Genomic DNA, 21,447 nt, shown 5'->3' on the forward strand with positions numbered 1-21,447 from the left:
TCTTCTATTAAGGCCTTACTGGTCTCTATTAATTGTTCCTGCATGGCTAGCTGTCTATGGAGCCTGTCATTTTTCTCACAGAGAACATCATTGTCTCTCTGTGCTTCCTGCCTAATTTTGGAGTATTGGGTCAATTTTTGCTGCAGGAGGGTCACCTCCTGAGTCTGATCCTTACTGGTCTGTTCATTCTTTGCTAGAGCATTTTCCACCCTCCTGGCATGCTCTAACAGTTTTTCATAGTCCATTTTGAGTTCGCCCAGTCCCTGAAGGGCCAGGTGATTTTCTTCCATCTTGGTTTTTAAATAACTGACTTCCTGGCCTAAAGTGTCCCTTTCCTGAATTAGAGTACCCCTCTGTGCAGCCAGGTCGCCCTTTTGTTTTTTGAATGCACCAGCTTTCTGGCGCTCTTCATCAAATTCTGTTTGGGATTCAAGGTCTTTGAGAATGAATTTGTTATTTTCCTCTTTTAAGGATTCTAGGTGGTTTTGCAGGGTGACTATCTGCTCTGCACAGACTCTATTATAATTCAATTGCTGCTCCAGTTTATGTTGGCTCTGTAGTAGAGAATCCAACCTTTCATGGCACTTTTTTTGCAGTGTCAGTAATTTGGTATCCTGCTCTACCTTCTCTTGATGCAGGAGATCCAAATCTTTTTTACTTTTGTCAAGTACTGTCTGGTTTCACTCTCAGATTCTTGGCTCTTTTGTAGCCTTTGCTCTGCAGAGGCCAGTTCAGTTTGGGTCTTTTCTAGGGATTTTACTTGCCTTTTTGCCAGATCTAGGTTTTCGGCATATTTTTCCTGTATTTCTCCAATGTGGAGGTACAGGTAAGCCGCTATTCTGGCAATTTTACATTGCTCTTCTTTTACGCTTGGGGCCATATACAGTTCACTAAGTGCCTGATGTAATGGACCCTGATCCTGTCATATATCTAATCCTGTGGCAGTGGCTTGTTCTTTGATTTCCTGCAGCCAAACATCTGATCCTGCTCTGTCCATTCACCCCTGACAAACAATTTGTGCAGTAGGTGTTCTTTTGTCATATTAATTTCCACTGGGGTCACCATTACGAAATATTAATTTCCTTCTGACTTATCTCAGGGTTATTTTACTTTCGCAAAACAGGCCTAACTCCTTTGAGTATTTCTATTGAAGGTTGATTTTACAGTGTAGCACAGTGTGGTAGCCCAACAAGGTGTATGTACCCCCAGGGCTTTAAGTGGGCCGGGGCCTGCCGGGGCTGGGCCCCGGCAGGCTCCGAAATTTCGTTTTGAGCCAGGGCCCTGCCGGGGCCCACTGATCTCCCCTGGCAGCCCCGGCCACTACACGAAAAGGCATTTTTTTCTACAGCCTGAAGCTCTCGCTCGTGTGCGAGAGCTTCAGGCTTCAGAAAAAAATGCCTTTCAGCCATAATGGTGGCGCCGCACCTACGAGGCATCCCTTTAATCAAGTGACACCATTATGGAGAAAACGTGAGGCCGCTGAAAGCAGAGGCCTTGCTTTCTAAATACTGAAGCTCCCGCGGATTCGCGGGAGTTTCAGTCTTTAGGAAAAAGGCCTCTGCTTCCAGTGGCCTCACCCTTTCAGCCTTGATGGTGACGCTGCCCCTCCCCAGCTGGCGAGGGGCAGCACCACCATTAAGGCTGAATAGGAGAGGCGCTGTCCCCTGCCAGGCAAGCCTATAGAATAGAAATGCAGAGATCAGCACCCTCTTCCCCATAGGGGAGAGGGTGCTAATCTCTACAAAAGGCTGCCTGGCAGGGGTGGCAGTAGCCCATTGAGCCGGGGCTCGTCAAGGGGGCGTGGCCTAACGGGCCATCAAGGCCCCCGCTGTTAGGCCACGCCCCCTCAATGAGCCCCGGCTCGATTTGTAGTGCCACTTAAGGCACTGTGTACCCCATCAGTTAGCACGCTGTGCACAACTGAAATCCTTATTTATTTGTGTCTAAAAGTTCTTTTATTCTGAACGATGTACCACTCATAACAGGCACCTCTCTTGGAGTCCCCCTACCCCACCTGGTCACATTGAACCAGACAGCTCAAACCACTAGGGAGCTGTGCTCCCTCATTGGGATTTTTGTAAACAGACAGGCAGCTGCATTTTACAGTATTTGTAGTCTTCGGAGAAGAAAAGCAGGGTTCCTAGATAGATGGTGTAAGTGATTTCAATCCGGCACTTCACCTAAGTCAACGCCTAGCGTGTAATGCACAACTGAACTCCTTATTTATTTGTGTCTAAAAGTTCTTTTATTCTGAACGATGTACCCCTCATATCACGCCCATCTCTTGGAACCCCCCCACGGTCACACTGAACCAGGAATCAGGCTGGTTTGCAAAGTTAAAATATTTATTTACGTAGTTACAAATTAATCACACTATGTTTAATGGGTATACAATAATCACCAATGGGGTGATGTAACACTAAGCAATCTCTTTAATGCACAAGGAGCAATAGTGAGCAAAAATTCAAAATAATTCAGCACAGAAATAATACTTTTGTGTGTGTGTTCGGAACAGATAGCGGTGTGGTTACTATGTCCCCCTGCACACCCCTCAACCCCCCAATAGACAATGTAAAGAGATAGGAGGAGAGAACAGGTTTCAGGAATGGCAAAATTCAAACAATATATCAATCCCAACTTCCCCCCAGCAAAACAAGAAAAAAATGGAATTGATTGGCAAGCTGTCAAAATGGTTTTAAAGTTATCTTGAGAATGGAATGGGTAAAAACACTAAATATGGTCTCAATTGCTGAAATTGTTTAAATTCTTATGAGAGCCAATTTGGATAGTTGCACACAAACACTAGCAATGATTTGATACTAAGAAACAATATGAAGTCTTAAAATGAAGGTCGGAAGCAATCAAAATCTGTTTTACACATGTCAGAATTTCCCTAAAACAAAATTCGTGGCAAACTTTTCAGTGCGCGATAATTGTGATCACGGGAGAACATTAAGGATTTGGGATGCGGTTTTAGATGTGAATGTAACGCTCACCTGATTCCCGCAGAGGCGCCGGTCTTGACTGGGTGAATGCCGTATCTTCAAAGGTGATGTGTAACACACGGTTGGCTCTTTGGGCTGGACCTCTGTGCACTGTATGTCTGACTCGAAGAGTAAGATGTCTGCAGATAGAAAATATGGGATTAATGAACTGGGGTTATTGGGTGCCTCTCTCCTCTTCCCTTTCTCTTCTCCTGTAGAACCCCAAAGGTTAACGCCCTCACCTTAGGTACGTGAACGCCGAGCTCTCCATCTGCCTCGGGGCAGGGTGCCGTAACCAGTTTCTTCACTGGATAAGGGTGCAGGCCTCTTGACCTCAGAGGACTGCTGTCCGTCGTTAACTGCACGGACGGTAAGTTCTGGGCACTTCAAATGTCTTAAAAGTCTTTTGTAATGATATCTCTTGTTTTGCAGGGTTCCGGCGATGGCGGATGGCGGGCTGATGAGAGTTGAGGATCGAACCCGCGTGAGGAATAGAAGCGCCTGGAAGCACGTAAGTAAGCGCTTGTAGCCTGCTTCACGATGCGCACTAACTGTCCCTTTTATCTTGCAGGTACAAGTTCGGAGCTTTAGAGAAGCTGAAGGGTGCTGGAATACCCACTGGATTCGGCGTGGGAAGGAGTAATGGCACGTGAGTAATAAAGTTGCCCAATGTCTTTAAACGCACCTTCTTTTGTCTTTCAGATGCGGGATGCAGCGCCGAAGGCCTCCGGAACGTGCGAAGAGCTGGTAAGCTTTTGTCTTTCAGATGCCGGAATGCAGTGCGAAGACCTCCGGAGCATGCGAAGAGTAGGTAAGCCTTTGTCTTTCAGATGCCGGAATGCAGCGCGAGGCGTTGGTGACAGCCGATGGACCAGGTAAGAGATGCGCTGCCACTGAAGACGGTAGTGTTAACCTGTTCTTTCTTTGTCTTTACAGGTGCTGCTGAAGACTGGATTTCAGGATGGTAAGCCTTTGTTCCCTTAGGCCCAGGATCAGAAGCAGAAGACACGATGAGCGTTCTGCTGCAGAGAATGCAGAATAACGCAAAGCAAGATTCATCCATCGGGTGTGGTTTAAATAGCCTCCTGTAGTGCTTAGGTGTCTCCTTCCACAGCCACGCCTAGGTAAGAAAAGAGTTCCTGCTTTCCAGAAGAGTTCCAGTGTTCTGAACCTAGGGAGTGGCTCCTGCCCCACCCAACAGGAAAAGTAGTCCCAAACAGAAGAGGATCAGGGGTTCAACTGGCAGGGAAGTAAGCAGCATGGTCTGCTGCAGGTAAGTCCACCCAAGCATTATGAGCCCGGCGCTTCCAGCGCTGGGACTGGGCATCTTTATGAGCCTGGTGCCACTGGCGCCAGGACAGGGTCCAAAAGGTCCCAATTGGGACTGGCTGGCACTCGGAACCGGGGTTATGGGTCTGCTTCCAAGGGAGTCGGGCAAGTCCTGATCCCTTGGAAGCAGAGATCATGACAGTGAATTAAAGCTGTGGATGTTAGCTAGCTTAGAAAGAGAGGATGGGTTTAAGATAGGGATTAACTAAGCAAGGCACATAGGCTAGTGACACAGTCCTATCTATAGATACTCACTATATGTGTTTCAAACGGAACAGTCAGGGATTCTGGTCAGGGATTCTGGTCAGGGATTGGCAGCGTCAAGGCACTCTGGACACCGCACAGCACAACTGGACTGGATCTGATCTGCAATGGCTCTGGTCACAGCTTGGCACAGGACTGGATTGGGTCTCTTGGTTCTGATGATAATTATTTTAGCAGGCAAGCAGTACAGCACAGCCCGGCTGTTTGTTTGATGTTCCCCTTAGGTTTCTGGGGTTCTGGTTCTGGAATTTTAAGTCCTAGCTGAAAATGGTTCATCTATATGATGGGCCTTTCTGCTTTCCAAGTTTCTGGAGTCTGGAGCAAGGAAGATGGATGGTTCTGCTTTTGGGTGCTCCGCCAGCAATCAGTTAGTGGGTGAATCTGTCTGTCCTTTGTGAGTGCTGAGCTGTTCCTATTTATGCTATATGCTATGCTATTTATGCTTATGATAAATGGGTGTGTGTTTTGGCTTATCCTAAGCGTGCCCCTTTTCCAGGGATTGGTCAGGGTCTCCTCTCTTCCTTGATAGGAGGAGAAAAACAGGGTGTCACCATGATGATGTGGATTTACGAGGCCTAGAGTCCACCCCTAGCCTCTTGAACACAAAATCTACTTTTAATACAATACATATTTACAAATGTGCAACCTCTATAACAGGCATATACATAGTTTACATATTTTGTGAAGCAGATACTCCTCCAAACCCCGTCGCTGTAAGATCTTGTGTCTGCTTTTTACATAATGTTGCCCTTTCTGTCTGGAACACAATGTCCAATTTTGGAGCAAAAATACATTTTGTGTAATATCACTTTTTCTGCCATTTCTTCCTAGAACATGTCACAGAGTTCTGGCGCCTTTTAAAATGTGCAGTCAATATTTACATTAACAATGCTGTTATTTTTGTGTTTTGAACAATTTTACACAGTAAGTCCTCCGTCTTTCTAAAATGTGTCCTTGGTCCTGGTTAAGCAACAACTGGTTATTTGTCTCTGCCTCCTTCTTCTCCCTGCAGCTCAGAAGCAGTCTCCTCCCAGTTCCTCCTGGGCCCAGGCCATTTTACGACCCTTCACACTTGACAGTTCCTGTAGCCAGAGGATGTCCATTGTCTTCTTCCCAGAGCAGCCAAATTCTCTTCCCACCCGATAATCATCACATAGGTGTGATTTCCTGGTGGAAAGAAGCAAAAGGGAGAGGCCTGGCCTCTGTGGGGGAAGCTGTTATACTGGTTTGGTTGCTTTTAGTCAGGCTTAAATTCCAGTGTTATTCTGTCGCATTTTTTTCTTGGTTTAAAATAAACTTGTGATTTCAAACTTGCAGCTAGAACACTTATTCAGATTCTACACCATGGGCTCAAACAGTTACAACATAGGTTACAATCAATAACAGGTCACTTAGATTTCAGACATTAGATTTCAGTTGTACAAGTTTAAATTCTATCATGGAGGCTTCTGACAGCTGTCATTCAGGCGGCCGAGGGTACTGCGCCAAAGTCTTGACAGATTTCACCAGCAGGCCCTTTGGCTGTGAATGTTTTTATGACAAATTCAGCTTTCCAGGACATTGTAAGTGCACAATGATTTCTTGAACTAAGTGAATTGTAGCACTCAGCAAGAGTATTGGATGTTTGTGGGTGTTTTGTACTGGCATTCTGCAGTTTCAGCAACCAAGAAAAAGGATTTAAACGCAAGATTTTGGATTTCTTTCAGAAAAGCACCACTTTTCCCTCTGTGCTCCATTTTTACTTGTTGTGAAGCCCAGTGACATATTTCAGGAGTGAGCTCTCTGTTCCACCACTGACAACATGCATGGTATATTTGGCAGCCATCTTTTAGTGTTGCAAAGCACAATTTTCATAGGTTTTGGCACGCACAAGGGTTTTGCGGCCATTTTGATGTTTCTGGCACCATCAGGCACAGGGAGGCCGCATGGCAGAGCAAAAGTGGGTCAATACATCCCACAAAGGCTGTAGTGACCTGATGCATCAGGTATGTCATGATCAAGGTAGGAGGCCCACTGGTGCCAGGTAAGTGCAGAATAGAGCGCGTTATTAGTTACAGGTCATAAGTAGAGAGTTTACATTGGAGAGCAGTAACATAGCAGTTAATAATAACAGTCCAGAGTTTCATAAGGCTATCCCCAGAGATACTTGGTGGCCAGAGAGACATCATAGCCAGAAACCATCTGTGTTTATGTATAAGGGACTGTACACAAATCTATCTAGATATGGAGACCTAACCCTCCTCCATACAACACATTTTAATAAGAGATGTCTGCAAGTTTCTTGCTGTCCCCCGGGCAGCAGAATCTACAGATTCTATCCTCTGCAGGCGAACCCAATGTTGGACCCATCGTAGCCAAACATTGACGTTGATTTAAAGGAAGTTTCAAGAACAGGCGTCTGATCGAAGAACTAGGGATTTCTTGAATGGCGTAGGAAGTCCTATATTAGTTCACCAGTAGTTACCTAACACACAATGGATTTGTTTCCCTGCAGAATTTCAAGCTGTGGATAACCGTGACCGATGCCAATGGACTAAACTGCAGTGGCACCCTCACCGTGATTGTGCTGCCTGTTTACAACAATGTGATCAAGTTCACGTAAGTCTTATTAGCTCCTGATTATGCTTTTTATTTAATTATTGCCCATGATTACATGGATCTGATCCTGCAAAATGAAGTGGTCCCTTTGTATCACCACCCTTCCATGTCTTGTTCTTCCTTTCCAACCTCCTAATAACCTGCCTGCTTCCTCAGACCGCCTTCCTATAGTTTTCCCTAAATGAACTGCAATAGCAGCACAATCGTGTGATGAATGGTTAAGCTATACCACAAAGTAGGTCCATAACCTTAGGTTGACTTTAAAATAAAAAAAACATACCATCCCTTCTGTTTTTTTCGGATGTATATAGTTTGGCCATGGCACAATTGTTCGCGGCTGTGGTCAATTCGGCCACAAAGCCAATTTTGCTGCAGCCAAACCACCCAAACTAAAAATCCCTGCCTACCGCGTACACCCCCCACCGACCCCGACTTACCTTTCCGCCATCGGCTCATCTTCCAACCCTGCAGCGTCGAATCTGTCCCTCCTACGCGTGTTGGGTCCGATGCCGCATGATCCGGTTTTCTTTTTTATTTATTCTTTCTTCCCGTCCCCCGCCTCCAAACCTCCGGAAGCGGGGGACACCCCTGCTGCCCCCAAAAGCCATCACTACCAAACATGCAGAGTGGGGTTGCACCCCCGCAACACTGCTCCCCATGTTTGGTAATGATTACCCAAACTGATCGTTTACAAATGATCGAATGGTACTGGCCGAATTCGGACAGATCTACCATACGATCGTTTGTAAATTATCAATTTGTGTAATACCTTTTTTCAACCAGAAATAAACAAATTGTGCATTCTTGGCCCAAGCCAATCTCCATACCTTTCATGAAGAATACTCTGCTCTACATTATTTTCCTTTGACTCTAAATTTAACAGGCTGGAGCTGATATTCACTGTACAATTTGGAGAGTTGCTCTTGTAACCGTCTCCAGGCTAAATGCCCTTTGTACAATTATACTGGAGGGGCACACTGATTTGAGCCATTGCTTAGCAGTTGTATCCACCTCGGTGAAAGTGCTGCTCATTCTCACATACCCCTATCTGGTTTGTCACTTGGTCAACAGTGCAATGGTCTCTGGATTTTCTCTGCATTGGTCTTCTGACTTTCACTCATGAAAAACATACTATTGCGCTCTTTCTCCCTTCTAGATAAGAAGAGCTTGTTTCCTATGTACAGTTTGCCACCACATCTTCGCCCCTTTTAGCTCTGTAAACTACAGGTATCCCTATCACCGAAAGGTTTCCATTTTATTTACCCCAGATGAATGGAAGTATGCAACGAAATTTGAACTTATAGTCTCTTACACACAGGCTTCAGCAGCCAGCGCTGACCCTTATCACCGGTAGCGTTCTTATAAATTATCGATCTCTCAATTCAGTGGATGCTGATTTGCTCATGGAAAATTGCAGTTCATTATACTTCCTTATTGTGCAGCTGCATGTAGCATGTCCTCTCAGTGGGGCTGGTGCAAGGATCCTTGCTGTCCTGGGCAAATTAACATTTAACCAACCTCCGACCCCAGAGTCTGAGGAAACATTTGAGGGGTGCATAGGATATTGGCCTCGGTCAAACAGTCCCGCCTCATAGTGTCTCATTCTGAGTTGGGCAGTGCAGTCCATTTATTGGTGATAATTCCATTACCATTACTTTTTTTGGCAGTAATGGAATTACCACCAGTATTACTGCTGAATTCATTTTGACCTTAAAGTGGAGGATTTACCTCTAACAGTGGGATAATGATAATGATATTGTTAAGAATTTCAATCAGGCGACACACACCTTGGTCTTGACCTAGTATGCAGCGCACAACAGAAATGCACATCTTTTTATATTGATTCAATATTTAGATGGTACACCACTCATATCACACTCCCTTTTCAAATACCTCAGGTCACAATGGACCATAAACCAGGCTGGTTGGTAAAATACAATATTTATTTATTTATTTTAAAACTCAAAAGAAATCATATACTTTTTAATATGGGGCAGCAATCACCAATGGGGTGATAATTACAATGAGAATGTGAGCAATGCACTGTATTTAACCTGCTAATGGAACATCTACACAGCACAGAGGCATAGGAGCACTTTTTGGTTTAGGAAAGATAGCTCCCAAGTTAGAATTTCTGCTTGCAATGTTCCCTCAACCCACAAATAATAGATCCTGAGTGGATAAACAGAAGCAGCAGGTAATCAGGAATGAGAAATGGGAAACAGAATCCAAATCTGACCTTCCCTCCCCAAATAAGAGAGAAAAACGGATTTTAAACACCTTTCAATGTTATACAATGACACTCAGAAATGGACAAATAAATAATGAATGTGTTTTAAAAACCTTGAAGCAAATATAATTCCTCACTAAAGCAACAATGCAAAGACACTAATAATCACAATGAATGGATTACCAAGAGAATACAGTTCGAAAATGAGTGGAAAGTTCAAAACAGATTGCAGCAAAATGACATGTGTGAAAGTTGCATTTTTTCAATTCCCGCCTAAAATTAACCAAACGGTTTTTAATAAAAATGGGTGAAATACACTGATTTGGAGTGTGGTTTTTTGGTTGGGATGTAGCTATAGATCACAGATACAATATGAGAGAGATATGGATGGTAGAGTGAGGTTCGTTTTTAGGAAAATAGAGCAGTGAAAAGAGGAATCGGCTTTAACATTGAAAGGCAAATCTCACTGAAACTAGATTGAATGGCTAAGAAAAGAGGAACGCCACCCGTGAATATCCAAAGTTACGCTGCAGTTGTAACCCTTCATGCAGTGTACCCCTTTTCTTATAGGAACATTTATTTATTTAAACACAATATCGCTGATGACTTAGGATCTATGCAAGACAGAAATTAAGAGAAACGTGGCGCTAACACTAGAAATCAAGGGCAAGGTTGCACGGATAATTCTGACAGTTTTACAAGTTAGCCGGGTAAGGATGGGATGACTTAGAGAGTAGGATAATGACAAAGACAAGATAGGCTATGGGTTTAGATGGGGTGGCGATACTTACAGTCCACTTTTAGTTCGGGGTTTTGGGACCGTCAATGGTTCTGCTCACTACACGGCAGCGCGCCTGGCAACAGCTCGACTGGCAATTCTGGTCCCTGGATACTAAAGATCAGCTGGATGGCAGATTTGCATGATGCATGCAGTTAGTGGAAGCTGGATGCTTCTCAAGAACACCACAGCTTTCCCCTTTGGTTATTTGGGAATTTTAGTGGGATTTCAAAATTGAGGCCTTGCTGGAGCAGGATCAGCAAAGCTCAGGTTTTGCTGTGGGCCCTGTAGTAGGATCAGCAATGTTTTGGCCTTGTAGTTGGGATCTGGAATCTGGATGGATGGAACAGGAACAGAACGCTGGTGCAGGAAAATCAGGAAGAGTGTGTGTCTAGAGTCTTGTCAGAGACTCTTATTTATAATGCCTAGTGACATCATCAAAGTATATGGCTCAGGCAGGCTTAGCTAAACACGCCTTATTTGGGTTTTCAGCAAAGCATTGCTGTCTTTTCACTTTATTCCATTTATATATTTCAGAACACAATGGCACGCCCCTTCAGTGTGTCCCCTTGTTCCATCCTGCCTGATTTGTGCTTTGCAGGACGGTGCAGCCATCTTTTTGTTGCTGCAGTTTTGAGGCCATGGTGCGCACAGGAGCCAGCGCAGCCATTTGCTGTTTTCTTGCGCAAATGCAGCTTGGTGATGTGGGGAAATGTTGTTGAGTGGGTCGATATATCCCACAATATTGCATTTACAACACACTTGTATCCAAGTGTATCTAGGCACCACAAGACAAGGGGTGGGAGACAGAGGGAAGCAAGACCAACGATCTTACTAGGCCGTGTGACATTCAGATCGTGTAAGTGCCACAACGAGAGGGGCAGGGCGAAGGGAGTGGGGAAGTGCGAAGGAGAGGGTAGGGTGAAATGCAGTGAGGGCAAGTAAGGCTCTGGGTAAGTGCGACCAGGGCAGCATGGCTTTGGGTAACTGCAAGTAGGCAGTGGGGCTGTAGAGGTTACAGATTACAGCCCCTAAGTGAGCAGTAGGCCAGGTTGCAGTGCAAGGAGGACTGGACATAGAGGCGCCTGGTACCCAGTGAGATTCTGAGGGTACTAAGCAATCAGTCAGCGCATCAGACAGGAAGGTTAGCAGGGGAGCACGAGAGAGAAGGCAGAGGAGAAAAAGAGGGTTTTGAGCCACTTCTGGAACTTCAGGTGATATGGCTCACGTCTGAGAGGGGCAGGGAGGCTGTTCCAGAGGGAGGCACCTGCAGAGGAGAGAGTTCTACCCCCACTCTCTATCTGGAGAAGCGTCTGACCCTTAGAGAGTTGGAGGTAGCTGAGCAAAGTGCTCGAGAAGGAAGGTACTTGGGCAGAGAGAGTTTGATGTAGTGTGAGCCCCTATCCCAGAAAGCCTTGTGGACATTGCAAAGGGTCTTGAACTTGATCTTTGCAGCACCAGGAGCTAGTGGAGAGATGTCAGGGCTGGAGCGATACGGTCCCTGGGCTTGAGGCCAAGGTTAAGTCTTGCAGTCCTGTTCTAGATTAGTTGCAGAGGGCACATAGTAGAGGCAGGCAGATTGAGAAAGAGGCTGTTGCAGTAGTCCAGTCTGGAGAGAACAAGAGTCCTGGAGACAGTGAGCTTCTGGGGGAAAGTGTGAAAAGGTAGAATACCTCTGAGGAGGTGCAGCTGGAAGAGGGCCTTCTTGGCAACGTCCGTCATGTGAGGAGAGAAGGAGAGAGTGGAGTCGAAGATGACACCAAGGTTTTGCGCCTCACAGGAAGGTGAGAGTAGAGGGCCCAAGGAGGGCTGCCAGACTGAGAGAGGGAAAGTGGGAGCAGGGGTCCCAATGAGAAGGATCTCCGTCTTACTGGCATTAAGGCAGAGATCATTGGAGTAGCAACAATCCTGAATCGCAGATAGGCAGTCAGGAATGAGCGAGGAAGGGGAGGTGGCTGAGGGAAGCCTGAAGGAGAGCTGAGTGTCATCTGCATAACACTGACAGTTGGAGGAGAAGGTGGAGATCAGGTGGGCCAAAGGGGCCAGATAGACATTGAAGAGTCAGGGTGAGAGGATAGAGCCCTGGGGGACACCACATGTGAAGAGAGTGGTGGTGTAGAGGAAGGACCCAAGTTGGACCTCGGAGGGTCGATCCAAGAGGAAGGAGGTCAACCACACCAGAGCCTGATCAATTATGCCCAGGTTCTCACGAAGTTGATTGATCAGTGTGGAGTGATTGACTGTGTAGAAAGAAGAAGAAAGGTCAAGGAGGATGAGGACAGAAGGAGAGCTAGAGTCAAGATTAGAGAGCAGATCTTCACCGGTGTTCAAGAGAGCAGTTTCTGTGCCCCTGATGGTCGTGGAGGCAACCAACAGATTGAGTGTGAAGAGTAAGCTGGGAGATGGCCAACTTTTAAAAGAGTTTGCCCAGGAAAGGAGCGATAGAAATCGGGTGATAGTTTGCCAGAAAGGTAGGATTGGCCTAAGGCTTTTTTAGGAGGGCGTTCACACAAGAGTGCTTGAGGAGAGAGGGGAATGATCCAGTGGTGAAAGAGTGATTGCAGAAATCGGCCAAGGCTGGAGCGATTGTGTCAGGGGAGAAGAGAAGGGGAGCACATGTTTAGACAAAACTTTCAGCTATCAGACTTAGGAAGGAAGAGGAACGGGAGAGGTGGCCAAGTGGGGCCTGAGAGAGGAAGAGGAAAGTGAGGACAGGATTTCCTGAGTTTTAGTGGTAAAATGAGAAGCCAGCACCATGCAGAGGGCCTGGGAGGGGAGAGGAGCGGTTAAGACTGCAGGTGGATTGGACAGCTCATTTCGTATTTTAACGAGTTCAGCCATATTGTTAGAGGCCGCATTGATGTGGGCTTGGATGTGGACTCTTCTTGGAGAAGACAGAGAGTATGTATTGCTTTTGGATCAGGCAGCAGGCCAGTTTGTCAGAGGATGAACCCAAAGCCCTCCACTTCCTCTCAGCCACCCTGCACTTGCGTTTCAGGGTGGGGAGGTCGAAGTCATACCAAGAGTTGCACTTTCGAGGTAAGCTTCAGCCAGATTCTCATGACAGGGGCAAGGATGTCCAGAGTGTTGGAGATGCAGGTTAGAGACGGCTGTGTCAGAGTGTGAGTCAGCTGCAGGAGTAGGAGGAGCAGAGAAAGTAGAGGCAAAGGCATCCACTGATACTTGCTTCATGGGCCGAATGACTGAGAAGGAAGGTGGCAGTGTTGGGGTAGGCTTTGCATGTGGGGCACACAGTGTCAGGCGGGAGGAGAGCAGACAGTGATCAGTCCATGAGAGAGGAGTGGTGAGAGGGTTAGAGAGGGGGATATCTGAGGAGATGAGAGCATTCAAGGTGTGTCGGACCAGAGTGAAGAATGGAAAGCGAGATAGGGCCTCATTACACGGAAGGCGGTAAGGGTTAACAGTCACCGGTAATGGTACCGGTGACCGTTAACCCTTACCGCCTTACTACGAGGTCCCTTTGCGGGTTGGTACTTTAACACCTGCTTTTTAGCAGGCGTTAAAAACCAACCCGCAAAGGGACCAGGGTGCTAATTACGGTACCGCAATTTGCGGTACCGTAATTAGCACCTTCCCCATTCCCATTATGCCCTATGGGGCTAAAATGGGAATGGGGAAGGGCAATGGGGGAAGGGGGAATTACCGCCCCGCCAACCTTGGAATAGGGCGGTAATTCCCCTTTCCTCCAAGGCGGTGCCGGTATTTTACCGGCATGGACCAAGGTGCTAATAGTCCACCGCCTACCGTGTAATGAGGCCTATAGAGTCGCAAAGGTTACAGAATCTCACAGAGGTGGGATTAGAAGCATCCAGGTGGATGTTGAAGTCTCTGAGGAGGAAAAGCTGAGAGGTTGAGGCAAGGAGAGAAGAGGGGAGGTCAGTGCATTCAGAGAGGAAGAGGGTGGCCTGGCCAGGTGGCCTGTAGATGGTGGCCAAAGTCAAAGAGAGGCCAGGAGAGATAGAGAGCCTGCAGACCAGGCATTCAAAGGAGGAGTATGTTTGCGTAGGAATGACAGAAGCTGGGACCCACTCCAGAAAGATCAGGGCTGCTCCACCACCAGGCCTGAAGGTTCTGGGCTCGGAGAGGATCGTGTAGCCCTCTGGGAGGAGAGTGTCAAAATTCGTGACATAGCTGCCCGTGAACCATGTCTTGGTGAGAGTGAGGACATTCAGGTCAAGCTCTTCAAGAAGGCGGCAGATCTCAGAAGAGGTGTCACAGCAGAGCGACAGTTGAGGGTTAGCAATGTGAAGCCGGTTGCCACATTTTAAGTACTTCTGGGTTGGGTTACAGGAGGGTGGTACACCCAGCAGAGGTTGTAGAGGGGCCTTAGAGTGGGCAGAGGCAATAGGGAGAGGTGGCATGGGGCTCAGAGAAGAGGAGGAGGTAGGTGCCAGAGAGGTGGTAGAGGAAGGAGGTGGCAAAGGATCCAGAGAGGTGTTACAAGGGGCAGCAGGGGAAGAGAGGAAGTTGATAAGATGCAGGAAGCATCTATCGAAAAGGAGGAGATTGGCCTGAGAGCCCTGGAATAAGACTGTCACATTCAGATAGACATTAATTATGCTTTTGGAGGAGTGGAAGGAGGCCAAGAGGGCCGCCCACCGAGTGCCACCATTAATGGGAGAGCAGGGGATAGGAGAGAGAACAGAGACCATATGAGTGGTCCATAGGTCAGGAGTGGGAACGACAAAGAGGATGTCAGTGAGAGTCTGTCTGGAGGAAGCACTGATGTAGGTATCAGCGATAGGGAGGCCTGGGTTGGAGACCAGGATATCCCTCTTGAACTTTTTCCTTCCCGACTTAGTGAGAGGGATAGGATAGTCAATAGAGTAGCAGTTGGAGAAGATGGGAGAAATGGAGTGCACCATAGGGGGTTTGAGGAGGAAAGTTGGAGGAGGTGAGAGAGAGAGAGAAAGAGAGAGAAAGGAGAGGAGCACAGCCCAGAACCGTGCCACGCAGGCTGCGCAGGAGTCGGGTGGGGGTCACACAGGGAGCACAGCAGTATGGAAACACAACAAGAAGCAAGGCAGGGCACACAACAAGGGGGAGTGAGGCACAGTAACAGCAGTAACCACAGTGTAATTGGGTCCAAGAGAGTGGGGGAGAGTCGAGTGGAACAGCAGAGACAGAGTAACAACAGTAATAACAGAGCAGTGGGAACCTAGAAGTGGGAGAGAGCCTTGTGGATACAGTAATATAGTAGCAACAATGTCAGAGGAGTAGGGCGACAGACCTGCTTGAGGTAAATCATCCACTTAAAAGTAGCAGATTTACCACAGCTGAAATTATCGTCCACTGTAAATCCACCAGATCCCCAACAGAGTTTTAGGCAATGCAAAAATGGTGATTTAAACGACTGTGGCGCCACTCGTAATCTTGCAGTATATTCACTGGACCTAGTGGTGTAAACCGAGTTTGGTGGTATTTTGCAGAAATATTTCCGTAATTCTACCAAACTGGGATTGCACCATAGTGTTTTAAGCTCTGTAAAAAGGTGGATTGTGTCACCCTTATGAGAGTGCGCCAGACCCCTACTTGGACAGTCATTGCAGCAATTCATAGGTAGCACTGTGCACACACACACGATACAATGCATTGAGCTTCCTACAAAGTGTTACATGCACCATTGACATTTTAACAGAGAATAGAGGTGACATGAGGTTTTATAGGTGTGCTTGTCTGTACCTGTTTTGTGAACGATACACGTGACACAGTGTTACCCTGGTTTGAGCAAATGTTTTTTATTTAGTTGTTTTTTTTAAGGAAGGTGCTGGAGAAACACCCATAGGGGAAAAGCTTGAAATGGTAAGAATTCTCCTATGGTAAACAGTGTTCAGGGCAAAGTAACACAAAGGGGGGTTATCAGTGCCCAACACTGTTGTTAGATCAGAGATCTTAATCCTATCACCACAAGTCCTTATCTCTCACTTGAGACACCTTTTTCAATAAAGCAAAAGTCTCACGGTGAATGGCCAACACAAAGGTCCAACACATAGGGCCTCATTACGAGTGAGCCGGTGCGGTAATAATGTGCTAGTATTACTGCATACCTGCATGTTACCGCACCGGCACACTTCAAGTTTGCCGGCAGGGTGGTGAATTGACCGCCAGCTCTGAGCTGGAGGTCTATCTGCCAAGCTACCAGCAAAACACTTCTGGTATTACCGACCCGGTAATACCAGCCAGGTCATACCGGTGCCAGTGATACTGGTGCCAGTAATACCTTTGAAACCGGCAAATCCCCCCCCGGTAATTCCGGCAGACCAAGTGGCGGAAGCGGTTTTACAGTTCGCCGGTATCCTGCCAGTAGTACCGGCGGGACATGGGCAAACTTGTAATGAGGCCCTATAGTCTTGTTAATTCCTCAGCTTCCTGACTACCCTATGATCATGACATAACGTTCCAAAGATTCTTCCCTAAGCAAACAGCTTACACACCCAGTATTCAAAACGTTAAAACATAGTCTAATATAATAAAAGGAAGAATTCTTCGGAAGACAATCGGGGTCATAACGAGTTTGGAGGTAGCCATGGCGCTATTAGCGCCATGGCTGCCTCCAATCCCGGGTCCGGGTCCGGTCTGACAGAATGGGGACTTACCGGGTCATTCCGACCTTGGAGGACCTGGTAAGTCCCCATTCAGTAGACCATTTCCCATTCCCATTTGAGCCCCCGTAGGGCTCAATGGGAATGGGGAAGGCGCTAATAACGGGCCCGCAAATTGCAGGCCCCTTATTAGCTCCAAGGTTCCTTATTAGCTCCAAGGTCCCTTAACGCGACCCGCAGAGAACGGCTGGTCAGACCAGCCGTTCCTGCTGGGACCCGCTAAGGGACCTCGGATTAGGGCGGTAAGAGTTTACCGGCACTGGCATCCTTAACGGTGCCAGTAAACCCTTACCGCCCAACTCGGAATGACCCCAAATCTTTTCTTGGTTTCTCACAGTCGTCTTCTACATCAGGCCTCTCTATTTTCTTCTTTCTTCTCAAAGCCACTCTCTGGGATCATGATTCCAAGTTCTCTCTCCTTGTAGGCTTGTTAATCCTCTTGCCTTTCTCTGTATTGCATTAGGTTTTTACCCGACCTTGTGTTGATTAAGTGTCACAACAGGATTTACATAGCTTTTAGCATTCTCAGGATCTCCACCTGCTCCCTCCTAGCTTGGTATTTCTGGTGTCCCTGGCTATGAGGACACAAATAATAATGTAAAAATATATGTTCTGAGAGCTAACTCAAAGAAACACCTGTGTACTCCCAGGGTTTAATCCCAAACAATGTTTCTGAAATCTTTCTTGATTTTAAAATATACGTATATTTGTATTTTGTACATAAATAATAAATTGTTCAAAAGAACTAAAATAATGAATGCCAATGAACATTTGTTTTTCTTTGGAACATGCCACTGTGTACAGCAAATTCACAATCAAATTTTCCCCCAACGGGTTGTCAAATCATAATGTCCATTGTGCATAGATAGGTGCATAAGAATATCATTGTCGAACAAAATACAACTGGATATAAACTCTGCGGTGATTCCACTTGGTTTGTTTCAAAAAAGAGAGTGTTATGAAGAACAATCTACTAGCACACTACGCGTTTCGGCATTGTGGCTTCTCCCTTCATCAGGTCTGATACATCCTGTCTTCGTAAAAGAATAATACAGTATCAATATGTCAATTTGACTGTCTAATAATTAATGTATTCTTAAAGGATAGTTCCGGGACTTTTTTTTTATTGTCCCTACGGTTCGGCCATGTGTTTTTAAGCATAAATCGGTAGATCGTAGAAAACTTTCCTATGGACCATACCCGACTTTTCGTCCATTAACGCACTCGAAATCAGCCGCCATTTTCTGATAATCCTCTCACTTGCCGCATCGCCCTGGCTCACCTGCTTTTGCGGCACTAAATCAAATCCCCCGCCCCTGAGCCTGACATCAGCAGACGCGTACCGCTCATTTCCCAACGCCAAAGCACGTTTCGTGTCAACAATCGCTGCGCCTCAGCTAATGACGTGTCGCCATGGAAATGGCAGGACGCCTCTTTCCTCAATAAGTATAAACACACCGTTTCACAACACACAGCAGCAGATTTTCGATTCCATTATTCTCTCTGTGTTACTTTGAGTATTCTGTGACTCGTTTCTGTGCTCTGGTCAGCTACCTTCGCCACTTCTAGGCCTTGTGAACACCTGTACCATCTCTGTAAATTATTTTACTTTCTTTACCACACAATGGCTACAATAATGCCGTATATGTACGAGCCCGAGTACACCGAGGAAGAACTACTGGAAAGGCAAGCACGCGAAAACGATGGGGATTCGGACGGCAGTTGGGAGGACCAGTCAACGGATGAAGAGCCTGGACCATGTCGCATGGATGGCGTCTCCACCTGGTGCACGTGCAATCGGTGCGAGCTAATGCCAACTGAGGAGGAGAACTGCTGCTGCCGTGAAAATTCCGGGTGCTTGGCCTACATTTCGGAAGGCGAGCCAAGTCCGCAATGCATCACCGAGCTGCCAGAGTTCAGGGAAGCCTGCCTCTCACGGACCGTGTTGAGGATGATGATGGTGCTTATGCACGAACTTCGCGGCACTGTTCGTCCGCGTAATCCGAGTAACGAGTAAGTATACTCTGGTTGTGATGTCAGTGATGCCACTACTATGTCATGGTCGTCTCCCACATATAAAATTACATCTACATATCATTCGAATGCATGTAAATTGTTTCCATATTGTGCATTTTCTAGATAGAATTAATTTTCAAAGCAGAATGATATGAAAGTTTTGTCATTTTAATACAGTTTGCATCTTTCATTTTCACAGGTGGTACAGGCTGGTGGCCTATCGTTGCTTCACTTGGTGGCTTCACGGGAGGCTCGGGCACCGCGTTCGGAGAGTAATACCTGCCTGTGCGGTACTTGCCATTAGACAACATTTCCCAAGCGACAGTGGACAATACCGCGGATTTTCCCTGGATGTGCTGCAACCGGAACTTTACAATGTGTAATGTTTATTATTTATGTTCAATTGAAATTAAGATCTAAAATAAAACCCAACATATATTTTAACAATGGTTGTTTTCATTTTTTAAATGAATCTAGTGTGTCTCCATTGAATAGTCTTCCTGTGCCTTGTCTTGTCACACCACATGTCTCCGGCCAGCATCCTCCCTCACGCTGGCCGCCCACCTTCAATCCACATAACCTTTGCACCCATATATTCTCCTGGGAGGGTGAGGTATTTATAAAGTCACCCCCCTGTCTTCCATGTACTAGATCCTGCAGCCTGCCTCTTACATGCAGTTAGATGGCCTCTCCTTGGTGAGGCCCTGCGGCAAACGAGTCTTGTCTGCACGACCAGCGCCCCAATCCACCCCCCTGCCCTATCAAAGGCAGTTCGCACCGGGGTACTTGTGCTGCCAAGTGGAGCTGTCAGGGAGCGATAAAGGCCAAGAGGTGCCAAAGACCATGTACACTTCAAAGTGGTCTATAGAGCATGGGTTGTTGTTCCCATGTCTACCTCCAGACCCCGTGTCTCCTGCCAAGCATCCCCCCTCACGCTGGACGGCCCCCTGCAATCCACATAAGTGTGTCTCCATTCACGAGTCTTCCTGTGTCTTGTCTGCACGACCAGCGCCCCAATCCACCCCCCCCCCGCCCTATCAAAGGCAGTTCGCACCGGGGTACTTGTGCTGCCAAGTGGAGCTGTCAGGGAGCGATAAAGGCCAAGAGGTGCCAAAGACCATGTACACTTCAAAGTGGTCTATAGAGCATGGGTTGTTGTTCCCATGTCTACCTCCAGACCCCGTGTCTCCTGCCAAGCATCCCCCCTCACGCTGGACGGCCCCCTGCAATCCGCATAATGCCACGACATATAGACGTCATTCATTCACAAACACACCCCTGTTTCGAATTCTTTATAACCCACTTCATATTTCTAATGAGCACTTCTTTGCGCTTTGCTAGTCAACCCGTGAAGGTGCTGGTTATCTGCTCTTCGTCTCTGTGAACTTCCGTGACCACTTCGAGGAAACTCGTCAGTTTGCAACCTGTGAACTGCTCCCTGTTCTACGACAAAAAACTACTCTGATCCCGGAATCTAACTGTTTGTTCGTCAAGGTACCATAATCATTTTGCGTTCAATTTCTTTTCATTCAAGACAGTACATGCAAGGAACTAGTCACATGTTCTGAGTCTAGTCAAATTATCTTTCTATTTTTTTAAAGTTATTCAAATACTTATCCGCATGTGAATAACGTGTATAGTTCCAAGAAACAAAACAAACCTTGCATTGAACCTTTTATGTGTCATTTAATTTTTTAACACATTGGGATTCATAGAGAATTGTTGATCTTTACTTTTCAGAACTTTCCACAATGCCTGCCTGTTCCATTGGCGGTTGCCCTTCGAAGACCCATAATAAATCTGAAGGTACTATAATGCATGTTTTCCCTAAGACAATAGATCAGATCAGAGAATGGGTCCGATATTGCGGATATCCACCGTCTGAGCTTGAAAGTAGAGTCCTACAAGTCTTTGCGGACAAGAGGGGTGATCGATACCGCATCTGCAGCAGGCACTTTAGCTCAGACATGTACTCCACATCAATGCTAATAAAGAAGAACACACCGCGAGCGAGGCGAAAATTGCTCTCAACCGCTATTCCCACTCTATTCGTCCACATCCCTCCACTGGTGAGTCAAGTTTACGTATTTATCTCTCGGCCTTGCGGTAGTGTGTAGCAGTAGCTAACAATAATTTCCCCATTTATGTATCCACTCACTATGAAGGCGGAAGATTCTCCATCCGTGTCGTTATTGCAGTCATCAGCCACTTCAAGCGCCTATCGGGTAATCGTACTTTGCTATTCTACCATTGACATCTTTTAGGCATGTAAATCAATAGTTTTAATTGATCGTGTAATTATTTTACCTAATGGTACACCCTTGTACTCGTCCTCTAGTCTTTGTTTTCAGTTATAATTATTGTTATCCAAAATAATGCAAGTACTGTCTTTCAGGGAGATGCTGAGGAGTCCAACGTATTGACGACAACCGTTGATGTCACTCAGATGCTCGAGGTACGTTTCCGGACAGTTCCATTGATGGAGATCATCAGATCTTGCATTCTTGTAGCGTGATTGTTACACACAATGTTTCTTTCGTTTTTAGCCATTGATATGTCCTTCTGTCGTCGCCCTCCTATGTGTCTTCTTTTTTCAATATTGTGTTCATTACTAATGAAAGTCCT

General features: G+C 46.5%; 1 protein-coding gene across 1 annotated transcript in view; it reads left to right on the top strand.

Annotated features, from left to right (window-relative positions):
- The window catches only part of CDHR4 (cadherin related family member 4), a 332,193-nt gene that overhangs the window by 113,362 nt on the left and 197,384 nt on the right, over window positions 1-21,447 (top strand). The window contains exon 6 of the mRNA XM_069646250.1: window positions 7,072-7,175. Within this exon, the coding sequence (XP_069502351.1) occupies window positions 7,072-7,175 (104 nt within the window). The remainder of the gene's footprint in view (window positions 1-7,071; window positions 7,176-21,447) is intronic.

The sequence above is a fragment of the Ambystoma mexicanum genome, chromosome 2p, assembly GCF_040938575.1.
Source record: "Ambystoma mexicanum isolate Mex_15411 chromosome 2p, UKY_AmexF1_1, whole genome shotgun sequence".
Taxonomy (NCBI): domain Eukaryota; kingdom Metazoa; phylum Chordata; class Amphibia; order Caudata; family Ambystomatidae; genus Ambystoma; species Ambystoma mexicanum.